This window comes from Schistocerca serialis, chromosome 3 (genome assembly GCF_023864345.2).
Source record: "Schistocerca serialis cubense isolate TAMUIC-IGC-003099 chromosome 3, iqSchSeri2.2, whole genome shotgun sequence".
NCBI lineage: Eukaryota > Metazoa > Arthropoda > Insecta > Orthoptera > Acrididae > Schistocerca > Schistocerca serialis.
The window spans coordinates 894,524,977-894,546,060 of record NC_064640.1 but is presented as its reverse complement, the minus strand read 5'-3'; the positions used below and the strand labels follow the sequence as shown (position 1 = coordinate 894,546,060).

The window sequence follows — 21,084 nt, the reverse complement described above, 5'->3', positions numbered from 1 at the left end:
TGCATCCGTGGACTGCTCACACTGCATCCTTCATCGTGGGTCCTTGGTCAACAGTTGGCTTGAGTGCTTCCTGCACCAGCCCCACCACAAGCTGTTGACTGGTCACACATGTGTGTGAAACGGTGCTCCTGTCAAGGAGCTGACTTGGCTTCTACACTATGACATGCAAGTCTGGCCTGGCAGCTCTGTGCACTGGCTGCATCCTGCTGCAGTGTGCTGAGCTAAGAAAGCACCACCATCCAGGACCAGTCATAGCGCTGAACACTAACTGCAGCAAGACAAAACCTTGTATTACTGCACAAATTCTGATCAATAAACTTACTGCCTCTCTGAATCTGCAATGGCCAGCAACCCAGCTCTATATACCATCTGCCCTGGAAACCATGCTGCAACGCTTTCCTGACCTGCAACGATGTCAATGAACACAACTCATCTTGACACTGTTGCAACAGGTACTTAACCCAGCCCCCACCCCACAACACACACACACACACACACACACACACACACACACACACACACAAACACACAAGCTGAATATGTCTGTGCAAAATTTTTATGACAATGAAAAATTCTGCTAATGTTACTCTCATCACTACTGTAGACATCTGAAGTGACACTGTCACTGCTGTTGTTTAGCAACATGATCGTTTCCAATAATGAACACTTATTTTATTTTTATTAATTTCATCCTGCCTCGCTTTTCCATGATGTGCTGTGTGTGACTGACTACTTTCTTCCAGTCATCAGGGGTGACTTTCCTAACAGCTTCAATGCAGAGGGCCTCGACTGCAGACCACATTTTTTAATTGCTGGAAATGTAATCTTTAATATGTGTCTGTATAAATTCTATTGGGTTGAAATGGCTATGACAACATGGCAGACTAGTTACTGTACGGCCAGTATGTTTTTGCCAGCTTGTCGATTTAGCATATGGGGATCTGTGTTTTATGGCAGGATATCAGAGCCTTTTATATTTTAACACTTATTTCAAGTGTTGATGACACAAAGGCTAGTCGACTCCTACTTTGGCTCTGGCATGGTAGGCATCTTGTCCATAACAACACAATGGATGGGAGCATTATCAAAAACAAATGTTGATGGTGCAGCCACATAACACACAAACCCTTTCTCTCAACTGACCTCATACGGCAATCTCCTAGCCAAGAGAGTGACATTCAACACTTCCCCCCAACAACATTTGATGAGACAGTCAGTAAAATTCTTCTGGGTTTGAGACCTCATTGTCAACTATAAAATTCCAACATTTCAGCAACTGTCGCAAGGCGCCTTTCTCAGAGTGTACTTACATTTAACATTTGATGAATTCGCTTCCGAGATTTTTCAGCATCTCACAGCAGTGTAACAACAGATAACAACTGTTAGACAAGCGAAACAAAATCTCAGTGCACTACGAACAATCCCACAAGATAGCAAACTGCCTGCCACTACCACATAATACAAGCACGAAGTGTTATAATGGTGGGGGTTGAAAATCTGGCAACTGAAAGTGGTTGCTGTAGCTACAGGGACAGCTCATGGGACAGGTTGAATGCAGGTCATGCCTTCCTCGTGGGCCTCTCCCCATTACCACCTTAATAGCTACGAAAGTAATTCTGAACTATACACAGCTACAAATATTTTGACATGTCCTAACACTCTACCACATATAAAAGAACACTATTCCAAAGAATACCTCTAGTACACAATTGCTGCAGATCACTGTCTCAAACGATCAGGGACAAATGATAACATACACTCTTCTAACATATGGATGCATTCCTCTACATCCATCCTTGATGAAATTTAGGCAGTCAATCCCAAACAGAAAAGCTTATCCTTCCACTTTGCACTATGGCCACATAGCAATTTGGAGGAAAGTGAGTGTTATTAGGTCCTCAGAGATGGTCTGTCATTCTCACATGAACATGAAATAACATACCTGAACATGTGATACAGCAGGCCCAGATGAGTATAAAAATATGAAACATTTCTGTCAAACCATACTACAATGTCCTAAAAGTCTTTACCAGCTGGGAGGAACTGGAGGTCAAACACTATGAGAGATTCTTGCTGAAGAGATGTAATGGCTAGTTTAATTCCAGGCTTTGGGTGATGGAAACCAGCAACATGAAAGTGTCACAGGCCAGTTACTCCACTCACTGCCAGATGGAAGTTTCTGCCCATTTCTGTAGTTGACACGATTGGATTCTCAATGATAGTATCTAAAATGACTTAATCTTGGCCCCTGGCAGTTACTTTGGGATTTTTTGTTTTTTGGCAAGCGTAAAGACTATACTATTAATATTCTATACTATTAATTCATAGACAACATACACACACACACACACACTCTACTAACACAACTCACACATGACCACTGCTTCTAGCATCTGGAGCCAGTCGCCAGAGACTGTGGTCGCGCGCGCGCGCGACGTGTGTGTGTGTGTGTGTGTGTGTGTGTGTGTGTGTGTGTGTGTGTGTGTGTGTGTGTGTGTGGACAGGGGACCAGTGGGAGACAGGTGGAATGGTGACAGTATGACTATAACCACAGGCAACCTGGCCTTAACGTAAAAAGGAAAGGGTCAGATAGGATTTAATATCAATTTCATGGTACAGCACAGAAAATCTAAAACTGGATAGCTGATCATTCGCTCTGTTATCCTCCCAAATAGGAGTCCAGTGTCTTAATCAATGTGCCCCTTTGCTTGGTGAGGCTATATTATACTGTCTACTACATTGTGGTGTTCCACAGATCCCCCCCCCCCCCCCCCCCCCCCCCCCAGAGCAGAAATTTAGGATGCCACTAAAATCACACTCTACAACTATATAATTAGCTGCAAGATAAGATTTTCTGTATATCGAGGCATTGTGGCTGTCATAAATAGCTATCTGACAGATTCATGCATTGCACAAGTTCCGTATGTCTACTCGTACTAAAATCGAAGAGTTATAAAATTAAACAGAGAGATATTTGATAAGAAATTAAAGAAAAGACTACTCTGTACCGTTTGATACAAAACAGTGATCATGAAAATTGGTATCCTATTATTTTTGCTGATTGGGTTTCCTCTACTACCCATAATGCTCCAAGCAAATCCGTGAAGAAAAAGTGTCACAGGTGTTTGTTAAGAAATGCTGATCAGTTGATCTATCACACTACTATAAACAGATGGGTTCCAAGAAAAAAATTAGACATGCATACCTGAGAACTTAATCTGTTGACTTAAAGAAAGCAAAATATCAAAGTGATTTCAACTGTGATTATACCCCTGAAGATAACAGTGCAGGTATTAAAAGTAATCCTAGCAGGAGAAAGCTCATTAATGAAGTACACACACTTTGGAAGCTGTCCTGTCCAAAATTTCTTGATAGCTTACCATTAAGCCGCATTTTCAAAATCCCAAGCTTAGTCAGAGGTCCACTGACAACTTTGCCAATAGGCACAATGCTAAGTAAAGCTTGGAAAATTATAAGCATTATTATTCCAACAGCCACTTGAGGAATCAGTACAAGCTGCATTTGAAACAATACTTCAAATTTTGTTGGGTCCGGTACCTGATAGACAATGAAAAGAGCAAGTTAATGAATTTATATACAATTACAAAGACATTGCTCAAAATGCAACAAGGTAATCCCTTTGCAAGTGCTCCCTGCTAAACCCCTAAAATATTTACAAAGTATTATATAATGTAAAAGACTTATTATGTGCACATCACATCTGGATTTTTCAACTATTTTAGTTACTAATTCATAAAAATCAGTATATAAATCTTGCACCTTATACATCAGACACATGTTTACAATTGATACTACTGTTTTCAAAATGTAACACAGAAAAGGAAATAATCACATGAAAAACTAAAAAAAGTTATGAGGGTAAGCTTAGAATATAAAAATAGAACTGAAGAGTGAAAAACCAAGAAAGCTTCATCAAGTAATAGTATAAAGGTACTGGGAGACTGACACACTGACCAACATTATGCATGCCTGGATAGCTCAGCTGATATAAGAACAACCAAAGAAAGGCAAGGGATCAGGTTTGAGTCAGTCAGGTCCACTGTCTTAATCTGACAGGAATTCCAAACATGAGAAAGCTTATTTATTTACATCAATGTTCATTAGAAAAATGTGATTCCAAATCCAGTATCATTTCCTTTACACAGTGATTAAGAGATGTACTTTCTTGACAATGACGTACTTTTCCTATCGTCTGATTTTCTTAAACAGTATGACTCTTGGCGTGTCTGCTTCAAGAATAGCATAGCACAAGAAATCCACAACCATGCTGTTCAGTGTAGCAGATACACAGTTTGTTAATCTGGCATTTGGAAAATACTACAAAAAGTGCTATTATTTGTTTACTGAAATTTTCAACCAATCAAAACTTCCACAGGGGAGTATTACTGAAATCCGTATAACTATAAAATACACTGCTGGCCATGAAACTTTCTACAGGTGTGTACAAGCACTTGAAACTTGTGTTGAACAAGCACAGTCAACACATGTAGTTGCAAACTGAAATAAACTGGAAATGATTTGTAGTTTGAGTCTGAAGTAAGGTCTCTCCAAATCAAAGAGTCTGTCACGAGGAAAAGCTTGAACACCACTCCTCATGCTATTATGCAGCAGCAATACCTTAATTATCTGAGCTTGTAGAGTCATTCTTCGAGTAAACTGCAAGCAGTGTAAGCAGAGAGTACATTACAAAAGCCCCAATAACACATCATGCAGATATCAAGTCACAAGACAACAAAAGTTCAAGTCTATCAGTGGCAATAAACAAGATGTCCCAACTACACATGAAGAAGAGATGACTGGCACACAGTACTCGTTGTGTGTTAAGTAATATCCACCATGTTAATCCAGCAGTGAAATAAAGTTATAGATCACTAAATGTCTGCCAGACAGAGTTGGTCATCTTGGTTTTTGGAATCATCTGTAAGTTTGGAGCTGCTGTGTCACACTTATAGTCCAGTGAAACTGTCAGAAAAAAAGCCTGTACCTTGCAAAAGGTGGGGTAGAAGATTTTTTTTTTTTTTTAACTCGTTCATATTGTTGGAAAGGTTAGAAAACCAAGTTTTGCCAACAACATTTCTCTTGGGAAAACTTTCTGCAGTCAAAAAACTTCGAAAATTTTGGACTTTTTTCAGTTCTTTCAAAATATCTCAGTTTCATTTGCTCCTATTGCTATGACGTCTATTTTCTTTTTTAAAGAGCACAAAATTCTCTAGAAATTTGATTTTTTTTCTCTACAAATTTGATTCCCCCCCCCCTCCCAGTATCTAACACGCTACAGCGCGTCAAAAAATACCAATTTTTCAAATTTCGAGCAAAGTGGCAAATTACCTAATTTTTGAACACTGTTATTTCAGTTTCTATTTGTGTAGTATAAACATATTACTCATCATGTTTTTCATTCGAATTTACCATCTCACTCTGCTGCAGGGCCAGGACAAACAGCATCATATTCAGTAGCTACGAACACATTCACGTCGGATTGCGTGAAGTTTATTTGTGTAACAATATGTAATACGACTGTATGCAGGTGCCGTACATTTTCTACACTTGATTGACGTTAATGATCAGTTATAAGAAACAGTATGTAGGAATTGTTCTTTAGCGGACAAAAGCGCATTTCTTCTTTGGCGGGCGGAAGGCGATTATCTGTGGTGATTGTTCACAGTGCCCTGACAGCTATTAGCACACAACAATAAGGGTCCTACAGTTTGGAGTCGCTTCCATTCAGTTGTGGTGCTGAAAATGAGTACGACTGACATGAATTTGTGATTCATTTGCGAAAAAATGAATACTGCCTCAGGCATGGATGTGTGTGATGTCATTAGGTTAGTTAGGTTTAAGTAGCTCTAAGTTCTAGGGGACTGATGACCTCAGAAGTTAAGTCCCATAGTGCTCAGAGCCATTTGAATCATTTTTTTGCGAAAAAACTGTGGTGAGTGGTGGACGCAATGTGAAAAAGAAAGGACTGAGCACGCTTATCGATTGTAGTGCTAAACACAGGGAGTCTGCTCACACCCGTTTTTTGAAAACGCTCAGTAAGTGATGGTGCATGAAGCATGCTACAAGAAGTACATTAATGAGAGAATGATAGCAGCTAGCCTTCAACATCCTCAGGAACCAACAGGCGTGCTACAATGGTCGCAGGAAAAAGGTCAGTTCAATTTCAAAGAGAAATGCTTCTTATGTGCAAAAGGGAATTTTGGTAACTTTTTAACCAAGCAGTTAAGATTGCCATATGCCAAACGAAATTTTGTTTATAAAGTAATGAAATTGGAAGTGCAATCGACAGTATTAGAACAGGCTAAACGACATTCTGATTAATTTGGTCAACAAGTGATAGAGTGGATTCAAAATGTAAATGATTTGGTTGCTGCAGATGGGTGGTACCACAAATTTTGCTACAAAAAGTTCTTTCACCGTGTTTCAGCTACTGGACAGAAACGAGGTTACAGACCTGCAACACAAGTAGATGAAGGCATCGAGGCTATATCTGCCTACCTGGAAACCAATACGGAAGAATATCAGTTTTCTATGGACGATCTGTTAGAGCAAATACCCACATCACCTTGTCCTGATATTAGAACTGTCAAGTCTCGCCTTTTCCAGAAATATGGTGACGATGTGGTGGTAGCTGAAACAGCTTCAAAGCCAGCAGTCATATGTTTCAAGAATGTTGGGCACCAACTACTCAGTGAAAATTGGTACACCAAAAGAAATTCAGATCCTCAGCAAGAAAGACTACGAATCGTCAAAGCAGCTGCAAATATCATATTAGATTATATAAGATCAGTAGTGTACGATGAAAAACAGTACCCTCCCTCTGATAATTTTTTATGAGATGTAGAGTCTGTCATACCAGAATCTGTAAGATTGCTCTTTGAAACTATAATTTTGAAACACAAGCGGTCTCCCAGAAAATGGGGGAAAATATGTGTTTCTCTTGCTCATGCACTCATAAGTGCTGCGAGGCCATGTTCATTTATTTCATCATTTTTGACTGCTATTAGTGCATACTTGTACCAGAAGTTTGGCTCAAAACATCTCATCCAGGTTTTGTCTTCCCTTGGCTTTGCAGCATCTTATACGGAAGCTGCCCTATTGGAAGTGTCTTCAATCCTTCAGCTTGACAATGAAGGGACACATTTTGCCAATTTATGTTTGATAATGCCGATTTCAATGTAAAAACCCTAGATGGAACTGGTACTCTTCATGCAATAGGAGGTATAATGTGTGTTACTCCTCATGATGCATTGCTTCCTCAGAAAAATATTAAAAAGTTGAATCATCATCCCTCAGCTCAACTTGTTAGTGAAGCCAGAAAAAATGACATACAGACATTCCACAGAACAAAAGTTGGAGGGCTGAAGGCTATAAAAATTGAAGATTTGGACATAATTGCTCCTGCAAAAGGTGAGATGGTCATCTCAACAGCGGAAATTACGTGGTTATATTGTAAATGGTCTCAGAATGCAGTTGTTTCAGGATGGAATGGTTACATGCAACGCTCGACAGCAGGCAAAGAATATGAACGTTCTAAAATAAAGTGTCTTCCATTTCTTAATTCATCACCAAGCCATTATGACGCCATATATACTGCTCTGATGACAGCTAGAGATGCATGTAAAAGACATAATCAGACTACATGCTTTGTCACATTTGAGCAGCCGCTGTATTGGAAGGAAAGGGATATTGTGGAGATTGACCTTCCTGAATTGCATAATGTGGAGGTCCAACTTGGAGGTTTCCATTTCCTTATGTCGTTCATGGGATGTATCGGTATGATCATGGGTGGAAGCGGATTGAAGGACTTATTTGGTGTATTATTCACTGAAAACAGCGTTGAATAGATTTTGTCAGGACATGCATATTCCACGGCTGTGCGAGCACATTTATTGTGTCACCTTGCTTTGGTCTGTCAAGTGTGGGATCACATTGAGCTAACAGAAGATGAATGTGGGATATTGAATGACTTGTCTTCTCCTTGTGGTGAGTCAGAACTGTCAGTTGGCCAGGATACCAGTGTTCTCGGGGAACAAGTCATAAAAAATTTTGTAACTGCCCTGAATATGATTGAAAGTAAGAGACCCACAGCAAAATTATGGGTTCAGTACTAAAAGATGGTCACTCTCATGAAACAATTTATTGAAGCGGATCGATCAGGCAATTGGAAACTTCATCTTGAAAGTATGCGAAAAATGCTTCCCTACTTCCATTCAGCTGGACATTTTATGTATGCTAAAAGTGGCCACCTGTACTTACAGGATATGTTGAGACTCGAGGAAAAAATGGATTTATCAGAATATGAGAAGTTCACACCGAAAGGACATTTTACAATCCGGCGATCAGAAAAGTATTGGACAGGGGTTGCTTCTGACATGACTATAGAACAAACATTGATGAGAACCATGAAGAGTTCTGGAGGACTTACTTCTGGCCGAGGAATTACGGATAGTGTATTAACCAGATGGACATTGGGTATGATTCACATGCAGAACATTTGTGAAGAAATTGAGTCGTATTGCGAAGTGAGCGCAGTAACATCAGACCAGCATGTAGATGCAAGAAGTTGTCGCATCGAACAAGATGGCATAGACTTGCGTAAGCTGCGTGATTGGTTTTCAGTGCACCCTCCCTTTCCTGAAAGTGATTTTATAACGTCTATCAGCAGTGGTGTTGTCGGAACGGAGGATGTTAATTGTCATATGTGTCACAAAGAGGGGGGAAAAAAGCATGAAAAGAATAGTTGGTGACAATTTCCACGATGTAAAGTTCCGTAGAAAAGATAAAAGTTGTGACTCTCCTTTCTGCATTCAATTCTGTAAAAGCTGGGAGCACTAAAATTACTCCTGTTGATCCTTTAACTCTTTTCCAAAGGATGTGTTTAATGAAACAAACTGAAGAAGAGTTAAAAGCCTTTCTGAAATATGAACTTGCTCCTTACCCAATGTCCCTATTCTCAGAAAAAGGCATGCGAAAAGGAACAAAATCTTCATTCTACAATGCCTTCGTTCCAGTGGAAGATGTGAAGTTAGGTGGACCAGGTAAATTTTTTGTCATTGATGGAGAGTACCTTATCCACAAAGTAACTTAGACTCGAAATGTTTGCTTCAAGTCAATAGCCCAAAGCTATGTTTCTTACCTGCAATGTCATTTTGGATCTCAATTTGATATTGTATTTGATGGGTATCCATGTGAGGGAGACAAATGTAGCACAAAGAGTGCTGAGAGAATTCGTAGGTCCAAAAAACATTCTTCGATTGACGTTGTGGTTGAATAAGAGATGGTGAACCAAGTCCCTCTGGACAAGTTCTTGTACAACAAATGAAGCAAGATTCGTTTGATCACACTTCTTAAAAAGGAATTTCTGGAGTGTAGCATTGAAGTGCACCAGGCGCAAGAAGATGCTGATGTTATGATTGTAACATCTGCCATTTCAAGAACCAAAGATTTTGGAAGTGTTGTCATTGTAGGAGATGATGTTGACCTGCTTGTGCTCATGACCGGTTTGGGGCAAGGCACTGAAAACTCATTTTTCTTAAAGCCAGGAAGGGGAAATGCAGAAGACAAGTGGTTTTCCACTGCATCTTACAAGTTTGACAGTGAATATGTTCTGTTCACTCACACTTTTAGCGGATGTGATACAACATCCGCTTTTTTGGTCAAGGAAACATTAAGTGCTGCAATATTGTTGCGAAAAATGAACACCCAACCTCAGCGCTTTGCACGTTCAATAAACCACATGCTACCCGTGAAGAAATAATAACAGCAGGAGAACAGATTACTATCGCATTTTATAGTGGAGGTGTCAGCAGTTCCCACACACTAGACCATTTGCGGTACCAGCTATTCGCCAAGTCTGCCACAAAAAGCAAACTGAATCTTGCACGGTTGCCACCTACACAAGATGCTGCACAACATCATTCATTGCGGACTTACCAACAACTCCAAAGTTGGATGGGAAACTGGAAACCTCCTGAGAAATGGGGCTGGAATCACAGTGTTCACAGTCCAATGTCCGTTATAATGAGCCAAGATATAGCACCTGAAGCACTTCTTCACATTGTTTCATGCTCATGCAAGCTGAACTGTGGCAGAGCGTGTGCCTGCAGAAAAGCGGGTTTGAAATGTTCTTCAATTTGCAATAAATGTATTGGGGTCAACTGCGAAAACGTGCCAAAATTTTTATATGAAGACAGTGAAGATGATGTTATGGAGGATGTCGAGGAAACCGCTGATGAAATCAACAAACTTGCTGAGGCTGACTCGCTGTTTAAAGAAGAGGTCAATCTGGGATCAACTCTATGTACAGACCCTGAATCTGTAACTCAAGGAATTTCTGGTGAAACTGAGGAACCTGGCCCATCAAAACGTTGAAGTGATGCTCATATCTGTCTCTAGTGCGCTAAAGTGCGATATTACAAGTATTACATACCCAGAACTGTCAACATTTTTTAGTAACTGACAATTCATTTTAATTGTAATAAAGCTACTTATTTTTAATGTCAACTGTGTGGCTTTTATACACAAGAATAATTACCTACCTAATTAGGTTGGCTATTGCAGCTAATAATAGTTCAGTATCCTGAGACAATTTATTTTCTTTGTGTGTGTGTGTGTGTGTGTGTGTGTGTGTGTGTGTGTGTGTCTTAATGATGTATTTTTATATTTATAGTTTTACAAATACCAGGGCCGAGGTGGCCCATAGTGAACTTCAGGTAGTGATGTAAGAATGACAATAGATGGGTGCCCGGCAATCCTCATGTTGCATACAGAGAAATTGAATACCTGAAAGTGAGGTGGTAAATTCCAACATATAACATGATGTATAATGTATTTATACTACACAAACAGAAACTGAAAAAAGTGTTCAAAAATAAGCTATCTTGCCACTATGCTCAAAATTTGAATAATTGGTATTTTTTGAGGCACTGTAGCACCTTAGATATTGGGAGTAGAAAAAAAATGGCAAGAATCATATTTGTAGAGAATTTTGTGCTCTTTAAAAAAGGAAATAGACGTTAAAGCGATAGGAGCAAAAAAAACTGAGGTATTTTGAAAAAACTGAAAAAAGTCCGAAATTTTCCAAGTTTTTTGACTGCAGAAAGTTTTCCCAAGCGAAATTTTGTTGGTAAAACTCTGTTTTCTAATCTTTCCAACCATATGAACGAGTTGAAAAAATAAACTCTTCTATCCCACCTTTTGCAAGGTATATCTGCTATTTGACTGGACTATTATGGCCACAAGGTATGATGGGGTAAGAGCCAGTGATAGGCATTTGGCACAGTGAGCCTGTAAGTATCCATTGTGTTCGAAAGACTCCTTGATAATCAAGTGCTGTTTGTCACAGTGCTATGATGATCAAGGACATTCTACAAAAGTTAACACAGATGTACATTCTACTGGACAACCCCAGAGTAAGCGAGCACGTTTCTAGTTGGTATATATTCAAGCTAGTAGTTGTTTAATCTTATTAGGAATGTGTGTCATTTAATGTCAGATGAATGAGATGCCAAAACCAATGTTACCGGATTTTCCTGAAGTCTTCCTTGTTCAGTCTTACAATCATATGAAATGAGAGCACCTAAGTTCACTTTCACTTCTGTTATAGTTAGTGAGCAGTGGTGAGCTACAAAAATAAAAACTGATGCTTACTGTCTTATTTAAGTTACCTCAGTCCCATATTAAGCTAAAGAAAATAATTTCCTCCACTTAATAGACAAGAAAGTACTTTATAAATTGAGTATGAGTACAGAAGACAAAAATTTGGCTGCTAGTCACATGCTAAACGAACAAAAAGTGTGGCTATTTTCTGACTCTATGATGTCTGTAAGCAAGAGGGGAAGAAAATTCAAAGATGATACTATTATGATGATGAAATAATGTATTCATTAAATGTGTACTTATCATGCATGCAGTTTTCACTGCAGATAAGTTATTATGACACTACTCTGATTTCCCGTCCACTATGAGTTTGCTTGAGTCACCTCAGTTATGTGCTCTTGTAATCTGGTCACGAGTTACCAGCACCCCCTTCCCAAACAGCTGCTAAGATCACCAGTAACAAGCAAGCTTCATGCGAAATGCTGACTGAAGCTTCTGCCAGATATTATGTTCAACACTGTCTCCTGGAGTAGCAGCTCCTTTGCTGTTTTCCCACTGTACCTCTCCCGCATGATTTAATTTTGAACAACAAAGGACTTGCATTCAATGGAATAATAGTAGCTCAACACAATATCCGGTCTGGAGTGCCACAGGGTGTTGTTTGCAAGTCTGCCTGATAAATATCGATGGATATCTCACTTCAATGTTCCGGTAGGTATTCCAATACACAGCTCTGTGTCACCCTAGAAGTATAGCAATGCCACTAATCCATGGCTGCAGGTTCACAAGCATAAACAGTTTTGCATTACCTGCAACAGAAACAATTCTTTATTCCTCTTTCTACAGCTGCTGTAATATCATTTAAAAAATTATTTTTGTGATGAGATTTTGCGCACTACTGAATTTTGAGTGTGTTTTGTGCCAGAAGTGATCTAGGGATTACATTTTATTTCCCTGAGACAATTAACACTGAATACTGCATTTTCCACTAACAGCAGTGTACAACCTACACCAGGCAGTTACAGGTCAAGTGCTTGCCCACGGGCAGCCAGGGGAGAGGTAGGGAAGGGTATACAAACAGCTCACTTGAAGGCAGTCAGGGATTCGGGTTGTTGCCAACATGATCATATGACTTGGCACTTGCAAACACTCATGCTCACGAAGAACAGTTTGAACAGCCTGACCTATACAGTTTTCTCAGACACATTCCAATGTTTTCAGTAGTTTCAAGTGTATACGAGAGAGTTCATAGCTGCACCATAAGTAAAAACTGAAGCCTCAAGACCATTGTATGTACATACTACAACTACTGGTAGTGGTAGTTTCATTACCTTGGCTGTAGAATAGTGCCACGTATCTATCAATACAGTCATACATTACCATCTGTTACCCAGATAATAAAATGAACTGTGTTAGTTCCACACAATTCTACTTATTATATTATGAACAGTGTTCTAAAGATTTCTAATGCTAAAGTAACTATGTTCATTACTTTCACCTTCTCACATTTCCACTTTGCTGTCTCTAATACCAGAGACTGCCATTTTCTATCTAATTTCATAAAACCTAACCAAAAAGCAACTACCTCAAGCAATACTTAACAAACAAGCGAGCTAGATTATTTGATATAACTACAATTAAATTTTTAATTCATACTATAAGCTTAATTAGTTACAAACCAGGTCACCTCTGGAGCGATCTACAGCCTTTAATCTCTGTGCAAATACTTTCCCAATGCTATATTGCAAGAGATGTGCAAGAGCATTTGTTGTTTCAATGGGCAGAAGGGGATACATAAGATTGAAGGAGATGGAGGAACATCTTTAAGAAAGTGTGTCAAGCACTTGTGCAATACTCATTATAATAATTTGTAAGCGTATTGTTATGTTGGAGAGAAACTTCTGTATTGAAGAAAGTCTCCATAAAAAATAATAATTTATCTCTCTGATTCCTGACAATACCCCAATTTTTTAACCAATAATATGAATCTTGCCATTAACTGTTACATCCAAATGACAAAGGATCATTATTATGAGTGAAACATCTTTAGATATTGCAAAAGTTACCACACCTCCTGCAGAATGAATTCTATATAAATCTGCTGAGACATTTTATTTGCTGTTTCCTAGTTAAAGAATTTTATGAATTATTAACATAGAGAGAGGAAATAACTGTAGTCTTACATGTTCAACCAGCCTGATTTGACTCTTGCAGAATATACAGGATCTGCAACAACTTTATAAATCAACCAAGTTCAAGTTTTTCCAAGGCAAATTCTATTTAGCCAAGAAAACTTGGGAAACAAGTCAAAGTAAACCAATAAAAACTTTGCCAGCTTACATCTCACTCCTTTTATATTAATTTATGGGCACTATTGATGCTCCATGAACATGAACACTAGACTGAGAAATTTATAACATTAAGTTACCGCATCATGCCCAAATAAAACGTCATCTTTTCTGTATTGTTGCTGGGGCACTGCATCTTTTTGGCATAATTACAAGACAAGTCTTGTCTAAGTGGATTGATGGGCAGAACTTAAGGATGAAAGTCACTTTCACATTATGTGTCGCTACCAAATAAACTAGCTTGATGAAACTTGGACCACAGAAAGAACTGCTATAGCGTAGCACAGAAGGTAACAGAATGAAACATGCAATGAGATGAACAGGAATGACGCTTTTATTCAAAGACAATAATTATCCTGAAGTCATTGTGATTTATGATGGTTGTCTGGACATTACAAAGGGCTGGACATACTTCTTAATGGAGTGTACCTCACTAAAGCCCAGATTTCTAAGTAAAACACATCATTTTTTTCCACACTTTGAGGAATAAGCAGAAAGGCTATACTTCATAAGACACACTTAGATAAGCAGTTTTAACTATGTCTGTCTGGGCTTTTTCTCTTATTTTGCAAGTAAATGTTTCTGCTTATTTATTTTATCATTTTTAATAAAAAGAGCATATTTCAGTGAAAACTGTGATTTTTAAAATGCTTATTGACTCCTAGCAATCATTTATCAATCAGTGATTATCTTTTTTAACGGTTTATAAAAATTAACTTCGGTCAAATATGTAAGAAAGAAATTCTCAGGTACAGCTAGGATCATGTGAAATAACACTGCAAGGAGAAAAACATGCTGCAATTAGGTAGATGAGTCATCACTTCATCAGTCAGTTACTGTATTGACATGATGAGAATGGCACATGTGGTGAATCCCTGAGTTCCAAGCTGCAGTGTGTCATGCAACACTCATTGGTTTCAGTGTGCACGATTGCTTGCTGTTATAAGTAGGGAATGCCATTCACAAAAACCTTTCAATCAGCATTCTTACGCAAATATGTAAACACGTCTGGAAGAAATATTTTCAGTGACGACAACAGTGTCTTAATATGTTTTCTGCAGGAAAAGAGTGTATCTAGAAAGAACAAATATGACATTGTGCAGCAAATTAATATCAGGTGACCTGAGGGGAGGGTTAAGAATAAATCTAAGTTAAACCAGCAACTGATCAAAAACAATGTTGGTGAACAATCGAGTTATAGTGACATATTTTTCAAAGACTTGAGCTTAGCGTTAGTGGGTTCCGACATTCAGTTGTGGAAACCGAATAATGTGAAACTTCATGTATTTTTCTAAAAATACATAAATAGGAGAGTATCAGACAAATTTACATAGTGCAAAAACTATACAGCACAATGTTTTCAAGAAGTGATTTGTAATATTCAAAATATGCTAAATCACAAAAACACACTGACGAAACCACAGATGCATTGGGACAGTTCATGCATAGTGCTGTAGTTGGTGCTATGAAAACAGGGAGCAGGTCACTTCTTAATATACAAATTCTCAACCAAGTAAATCACCCTACTGTTGCCAGATTTTTCAATGACATGATTTGATAGTGTACTGTTATTTGTCAGTGATGTTGCTCTGTATATCATTAAAGTGGGAACCAGATTAAAAATTCTTTACCCTAAATTAGTTCACCTGATGTGCCTTGCTTACAGTTTACATTGTATTGCTGAAATCATCAGAAGTCAGTATAATGATGTGGATCTTCTTGTTTCTAGTGTGAAGGCAGTGTTTGTCACGTCACCAATTAGAATTCAAAAATTTTGTGACCTCCTTGCAAATTTGGCTGTACCTCCTCGGCCAGTTTTAACTCAGTGAGGAACATGGTTACATGTTGTGTCTTATAAAATGCAACACTTCAGTGAAGCGAAAAGTGTATTGAATTTCCTAAATGTGGAAGGTACAGTCAGTTCTGCCACAGTCCAAGAATGTTTTACTAAAAACGGCATCCTAGAAAAGACACAGTGCATTCATAATCGTTTCTCCAAAATACCTTATATTTTAAGCAGTTGGAAGCCCAAAGTAATTCCTTGGAACATTCACTTTTTCTGATAGACAAATGCTGCCAGAAACAACTGGAGTTGCAAAACTTGTGTTTGTGAAACTGAATCAGGCGCTAAGGGAAAAAATACATCTGGTTACAAAACATTGAGTCAAATTTTTAAAAGCCTTTCTGGTGAAGAAACAAATATTGAAGAGGAATTTGCCAAAGAAGAGCTGTGGTACGTTTCACATGTATCTGAGACATCATACGATGCTGAAAGAAGATTTTCACTGTACAAATCATTCTTCACCAATAGGTGCAGGATGGCACTGCATGCTCTGCAACATGCTCCTATGCTGGGCACAAAGCTGGGAGGGAATTCTTGTGGTAGAAAAGTTGACAATTGCTGGATGGTCAATGGTGCATGTGGACATGCTGCAATATGTATGCCAAACACATTCTACAAGTGCTCCATGGGATTTAAGTCGGGGGGAACAGGCAGTCCAGTCCATTCACCGAATATCCTCTCTTCCACCTGCACAGTTCGATGTGGTCGCACATTGTCATTGATAAAAATGGAAGTCCGGATGCAATGTAGCCTGGAAAGATGCATGTGGGAAAGGTATACAGTGTCACAATAACACAGCTCTGTAGGTGTACCACGTTCAAAGATTTGAACATCAGTATGCTTGTGGAACCTTATGTCTCCCCATACTGTAACACCTGGACCACCAAAATGATCATGTTTGACAGTTTTCCTGGGTGCATTACGTATTCTCAACTCTTGTCATATGAGGGCATGTAATGCACCCAGGAACACTGTCGAGCATGATTGTTGTGGTGGTCCAGATGTTATGGTGTGGTGGAGGGAAATGTTACACGAGTGTACTGACCTCCATATCTTTGAACATGGTATACTCACCAGTAAACTTCATTGTGACACTGTACTTCTTCCCCATCTACTTCTTTTCATAGGTGCATTCATCTATGACTTCATTTTTATGGATGACAGTGAGCTATCACATCAAACTGTGCAGGTGGAAGCAGCTCTAGGAATGAGAGGATATTCGTGGCAAATGTACTGGCCTGGCCTCCCTCCTCCTGAACTTAAATAACATTGAGCAAAAGTGGGATGATGCATTGCATCATGTCCACTGGCATCAATAACCATCCAGCAGTTGTCAACCATGCTGGTGGAGGAATGGTACACTCTACACAGTACATAACTCGCATTGACTTCAGCGTAATTATTCTCTTGAATAAAATTGTCATTTCTGTTCGTCTCATTGGGTACTATCCAATGTCAGTTCTTTCTATGTACAGCCCAAGCTTCATCAAGCTATGTTACTTGGCAGTGATACAGCATGTGAAAGTTACTTTTCTCCTTAAATTTTGTACACCACTGTAGATTAGAAAAGAAAATAATCAAAGCATAGAATTAAAAGAGGAATGAGAACAATGCTTTAACAAATGGCACCTCCACCTTCAAAGAAATCTTTGGACCTGTTATCACATATGAATGTTCACTTCAAAACGGGGAAAAAAATTATTTAGAGTTTGTGTATTTTACCTTCCACAAAATTAACAGCTTTTAGACAACTCCATACAAATAGTAACCATGTTTCCAATAAGCCATGGATAACTCTTATCCCAACTGAAATGACACAATATCACAAACATAATGATGCATATTCTATATACACAATTAACAAATTATGAGCATGGTACAAAAAGACTCTTCAAACATATGATACCATGATTTTGAGTTTGCAGTCTAACAGTAAAATAATATGTAATGGTACTCCCCAGGCCTCAAAACTTAGCTTTCTCTTCACCACAGATTACATTAATGATATTACACAGTAGACCAATTTCTGTGGAATCTGTTAAACAGATATCACCTGACTGTCATTATGAGGAAATTAACTATTAGCATCTGAAATTAACTATTAGCATCTGAAATTAAGTTCTCATTGGACATTAGCAAATTATGTACATAGTAATTAAGCAACATAAACTGGCAACAGTACAAGTCCCTAGCAATATGCTGTCCCCATTTTACTTTGATGACAATGGAGACCCTTTGTGACACAAACACCATTACACAGTGGAAATAGCCGGAAGCCACAATCATCCATCACCATCACCCTTCAACTCACAACTAAGAGAAAATGATCCAGTATGAACACAAGGCATTATTCCAAGAAGTGTGGCTCAACATCACTGAGGCCCAATGATCTTGAGAATCAAGCAAGTACTCTCATAACCAAGAAGTCTTTATCAAGCCAATCAAACCACACTGATTCATTTCAGAACTAATGGTGTGGTGCATTTGTCACCTGTAGGGTGCTGTAGATGAACGAAGTGCATATGATCTACCAGCAAATCCCTGAATGAGAGGGAGGTGGAAAATAATGAGGGTGATATATTTGGGATCCAATTCATTTCCATGCAAATATTATCTCTATGAGAATAGCACAATTTCTGTTGGCAAGTGTGACCTATTTATTGTCCACCCCACCCCCCAAAAATGATTTATGACACACATTTACCAATAAGTACAAATAACCTTTTTCCACTCTTCAAACTGCAAATGGCAGTTTTCTCATACCAAATTAACCTTTGTGCTGTGACACAGACACTTTTCTACCCCATATTAAGTTGGCATTTCCATATGGTATGCAGGCAGACTTTTGTTGTATGGCATTGAACTGAAATTCATGAAATTTCCTTGACTGATCAACAAGGAAACAATAATTACAAATTTACAAAATGGCTCTGAGTACTATGCGACTTAACTGCTGAGGTCATCAGACCCCTAGAACTTAGAACTACTTAAACCTAACTAACCTAAGGACAACACACATTTCCATGGCCGAGGCAGGATTCGAACCTGCGACCGTAGCGGTCGCGCGGTTCCAGACTGTAGCGCCTAGAACCGCTCAGCCTCTTCAGCCAGCTATCAAATTTACATTTCAACATCAAGCCTTTCATTATATTTAATAAGTTGCATTCAAAGTTCACAGTTAAAGAGTTGATTTTGCTAACGAATAGCTCAATAATGCATTACAATAAAAAATAAAAAACTGATGAGTCCTGCAGAGCTGCCACCTTGTAGGAGAAGAAATTAAGATTCATTAACATAACCATAGAGTATTAGCAGTGTGATCTTTAACTATGTCTTTTTCAAACTGTTAGCTGCAAAACAGGACTTTTAAGGATTCAGTTTCTGTAACCAAAGGTTTCAGAGCATTTATCTTTATGTCTTATGCTGTACAACAGCACATAGATCAAGAGAAGATGACTTCTGATAAGAGAGAATATACTGCTCACTACATTTATATGTAGTACTTACCAAATTAAAACAAAACAAACTCAAGACATATAAAGGCAGTAACAAAATCAGCAACAAAGTACCAAGTCTTCCTCCAAATTCCATAGGATATTTATTCAGATACTTTTTTTCATTATCTTTCACGTACTCGGTAGCAAGTGTAGAATCTGTAAGAGAATCACATATAGTGTTAATAGATGTTCACTTCTGGGTGGCAGCCCACACAATAACCTTTAGAGTAACAAAAACAGATTTCATGTATTTAATACATACTCTGTAAAACAGTCACTTGATGGGTAAGAAGGAATAACTGATTTACTTGATATCAATGAAAAATAATCTGAGATCAAAAAGTAAGTTGAATGGTACAATATATATGTAATGCAACTTAAGTAGTGAGGCAAAATTACACCATGGACTAAACCAGTCGTGTACTGTAAATAACTTAAGTCAAATCACTTTGTTAATTTTTAAGTGCTCATGTCACATGAAGTCCTGTTCATTGTGTTCACCACACAAAAACATTTTTATTAAAACTGTGTATCACATTTTGTTCGAAATCAGAGATTTTTTTTTCCAGCAATGTATGCAATGTAAAAATTTTCTAGACACATTAAAATTGTTTTCTTGAACCCACATCTGTAAACTTTAAAGACTTTGCACATGAAAGCACATTTCTAGGTTCACATGTCCATATACACTCCTGGAAATTGAAATAAGAACACCGTGAATTCATTGTCCCAGGAAGGGGAAACTTTATTGACACATTCCTGGGGTCAGATACATCACATGATCACACTGACAGAACCACAGGCACATAGACACAGGCAACAGAGCATGCACAATGTCGGCACTAGTACAGTGTATATCCACCTTTCGCAGCAATGCAGGCTGCTATTCTCCCATGGAGACGATCGTAGAGATGCTGGATGTAGTCCTGTGGAACGGCTTGCCATGCCATTTCCACCTGGCGCCTCAGTTGGACCAGCGTTCGTACTGGACGTGCAGACCGCGTGAGACGACGCTTCATCCAGTCCCAAACATGCTCAATGGGGGACAGATCCGGAGATCTTGCTGGCCAGGGTAGTTGACGTACACCTTCTAGAGCACGTTGGGTGGCATGGGATACATGCGGACGTGCATTGTCCTGTTGGAACAGCAAGTTCCCTTGCCGGTCTAGGAATGGTAGAACGATGGGTTCGATGACGGTTTGGATGTACCGTGCACTATTCAGTGTCCCCTCGACGATCACCAGTGGTGTACGGCCAGTGTAGGAGATCGCTCCCCATACCATGATGCCAGGTGTTGGCCCTGTGTGCCTCGGTCGTATGCAGTCCTGATTGTGGCGCTCACCTGCACGGCGCCAAACACGCATACGACCATCATTGGCACCAAGGCAGAAGCGACTCTCATCGCTGAAGACGACACGTCTCCATTCGTCCCTCCATTCGCGCCTGTCGCGACACCACTGGAGGCGGGCTGCACGATGTTGGGGCGTGAGCGGAAGACGGCCTAACGGTGTGCGGGACCATAGCCCAGCTTCATGGAGACGGTTGCGAATGGTCCTCGCCGATACCCCAGGAGCAACAGTGTCCCTAATTTGCTGGGAAGTGGCGGTGCGGTCCCCTACGGCACTGCGTAGGATCCTACGGTCTTGGCGTGCATCCGTGCGTCGCTGCGGTCCGGTCCCAGGTCGACGGGCACGTGCACCTTCCACCGACCACTGGCGACAACATCGATGTACTGTGGAGACCTCACGCCCCACGTGTTGAGCAATTCGGCGGT

The 21,084-nt window shown here is 39.4% G+C and overlaps 1 protein-coding gene across 2 annotated transcripts in view; it reads right to left on the bottom strand.

Moving 5' to 3' along the window:
• Nucleotides 1–21,084, bottom strand: part of LOC126471138 (delta(14)-sterol reductase LBR-like) — a 765,587-nt gene that overhangs the window by 33,992 nt on the left and 710,511 nt on the right. For both annotated transcript variants that reach the window (XM_050099231.1, XM_050099232.1), the window contains 2 exons: nt 19,321–19,466; nt 3,381–3,558 (listed from right to left, as the gene is read on the bottom strand). In XM_050099231.1, coding sequence (XP_049955188.1) covers nt 3,381–3,558; nt 19,321–19,466 — 324 coding nt within the window. The remainder of the gene's footprint in view (nt 1–3,380; nt 3,559–19,320; nt 19,467–21,084) is intronic.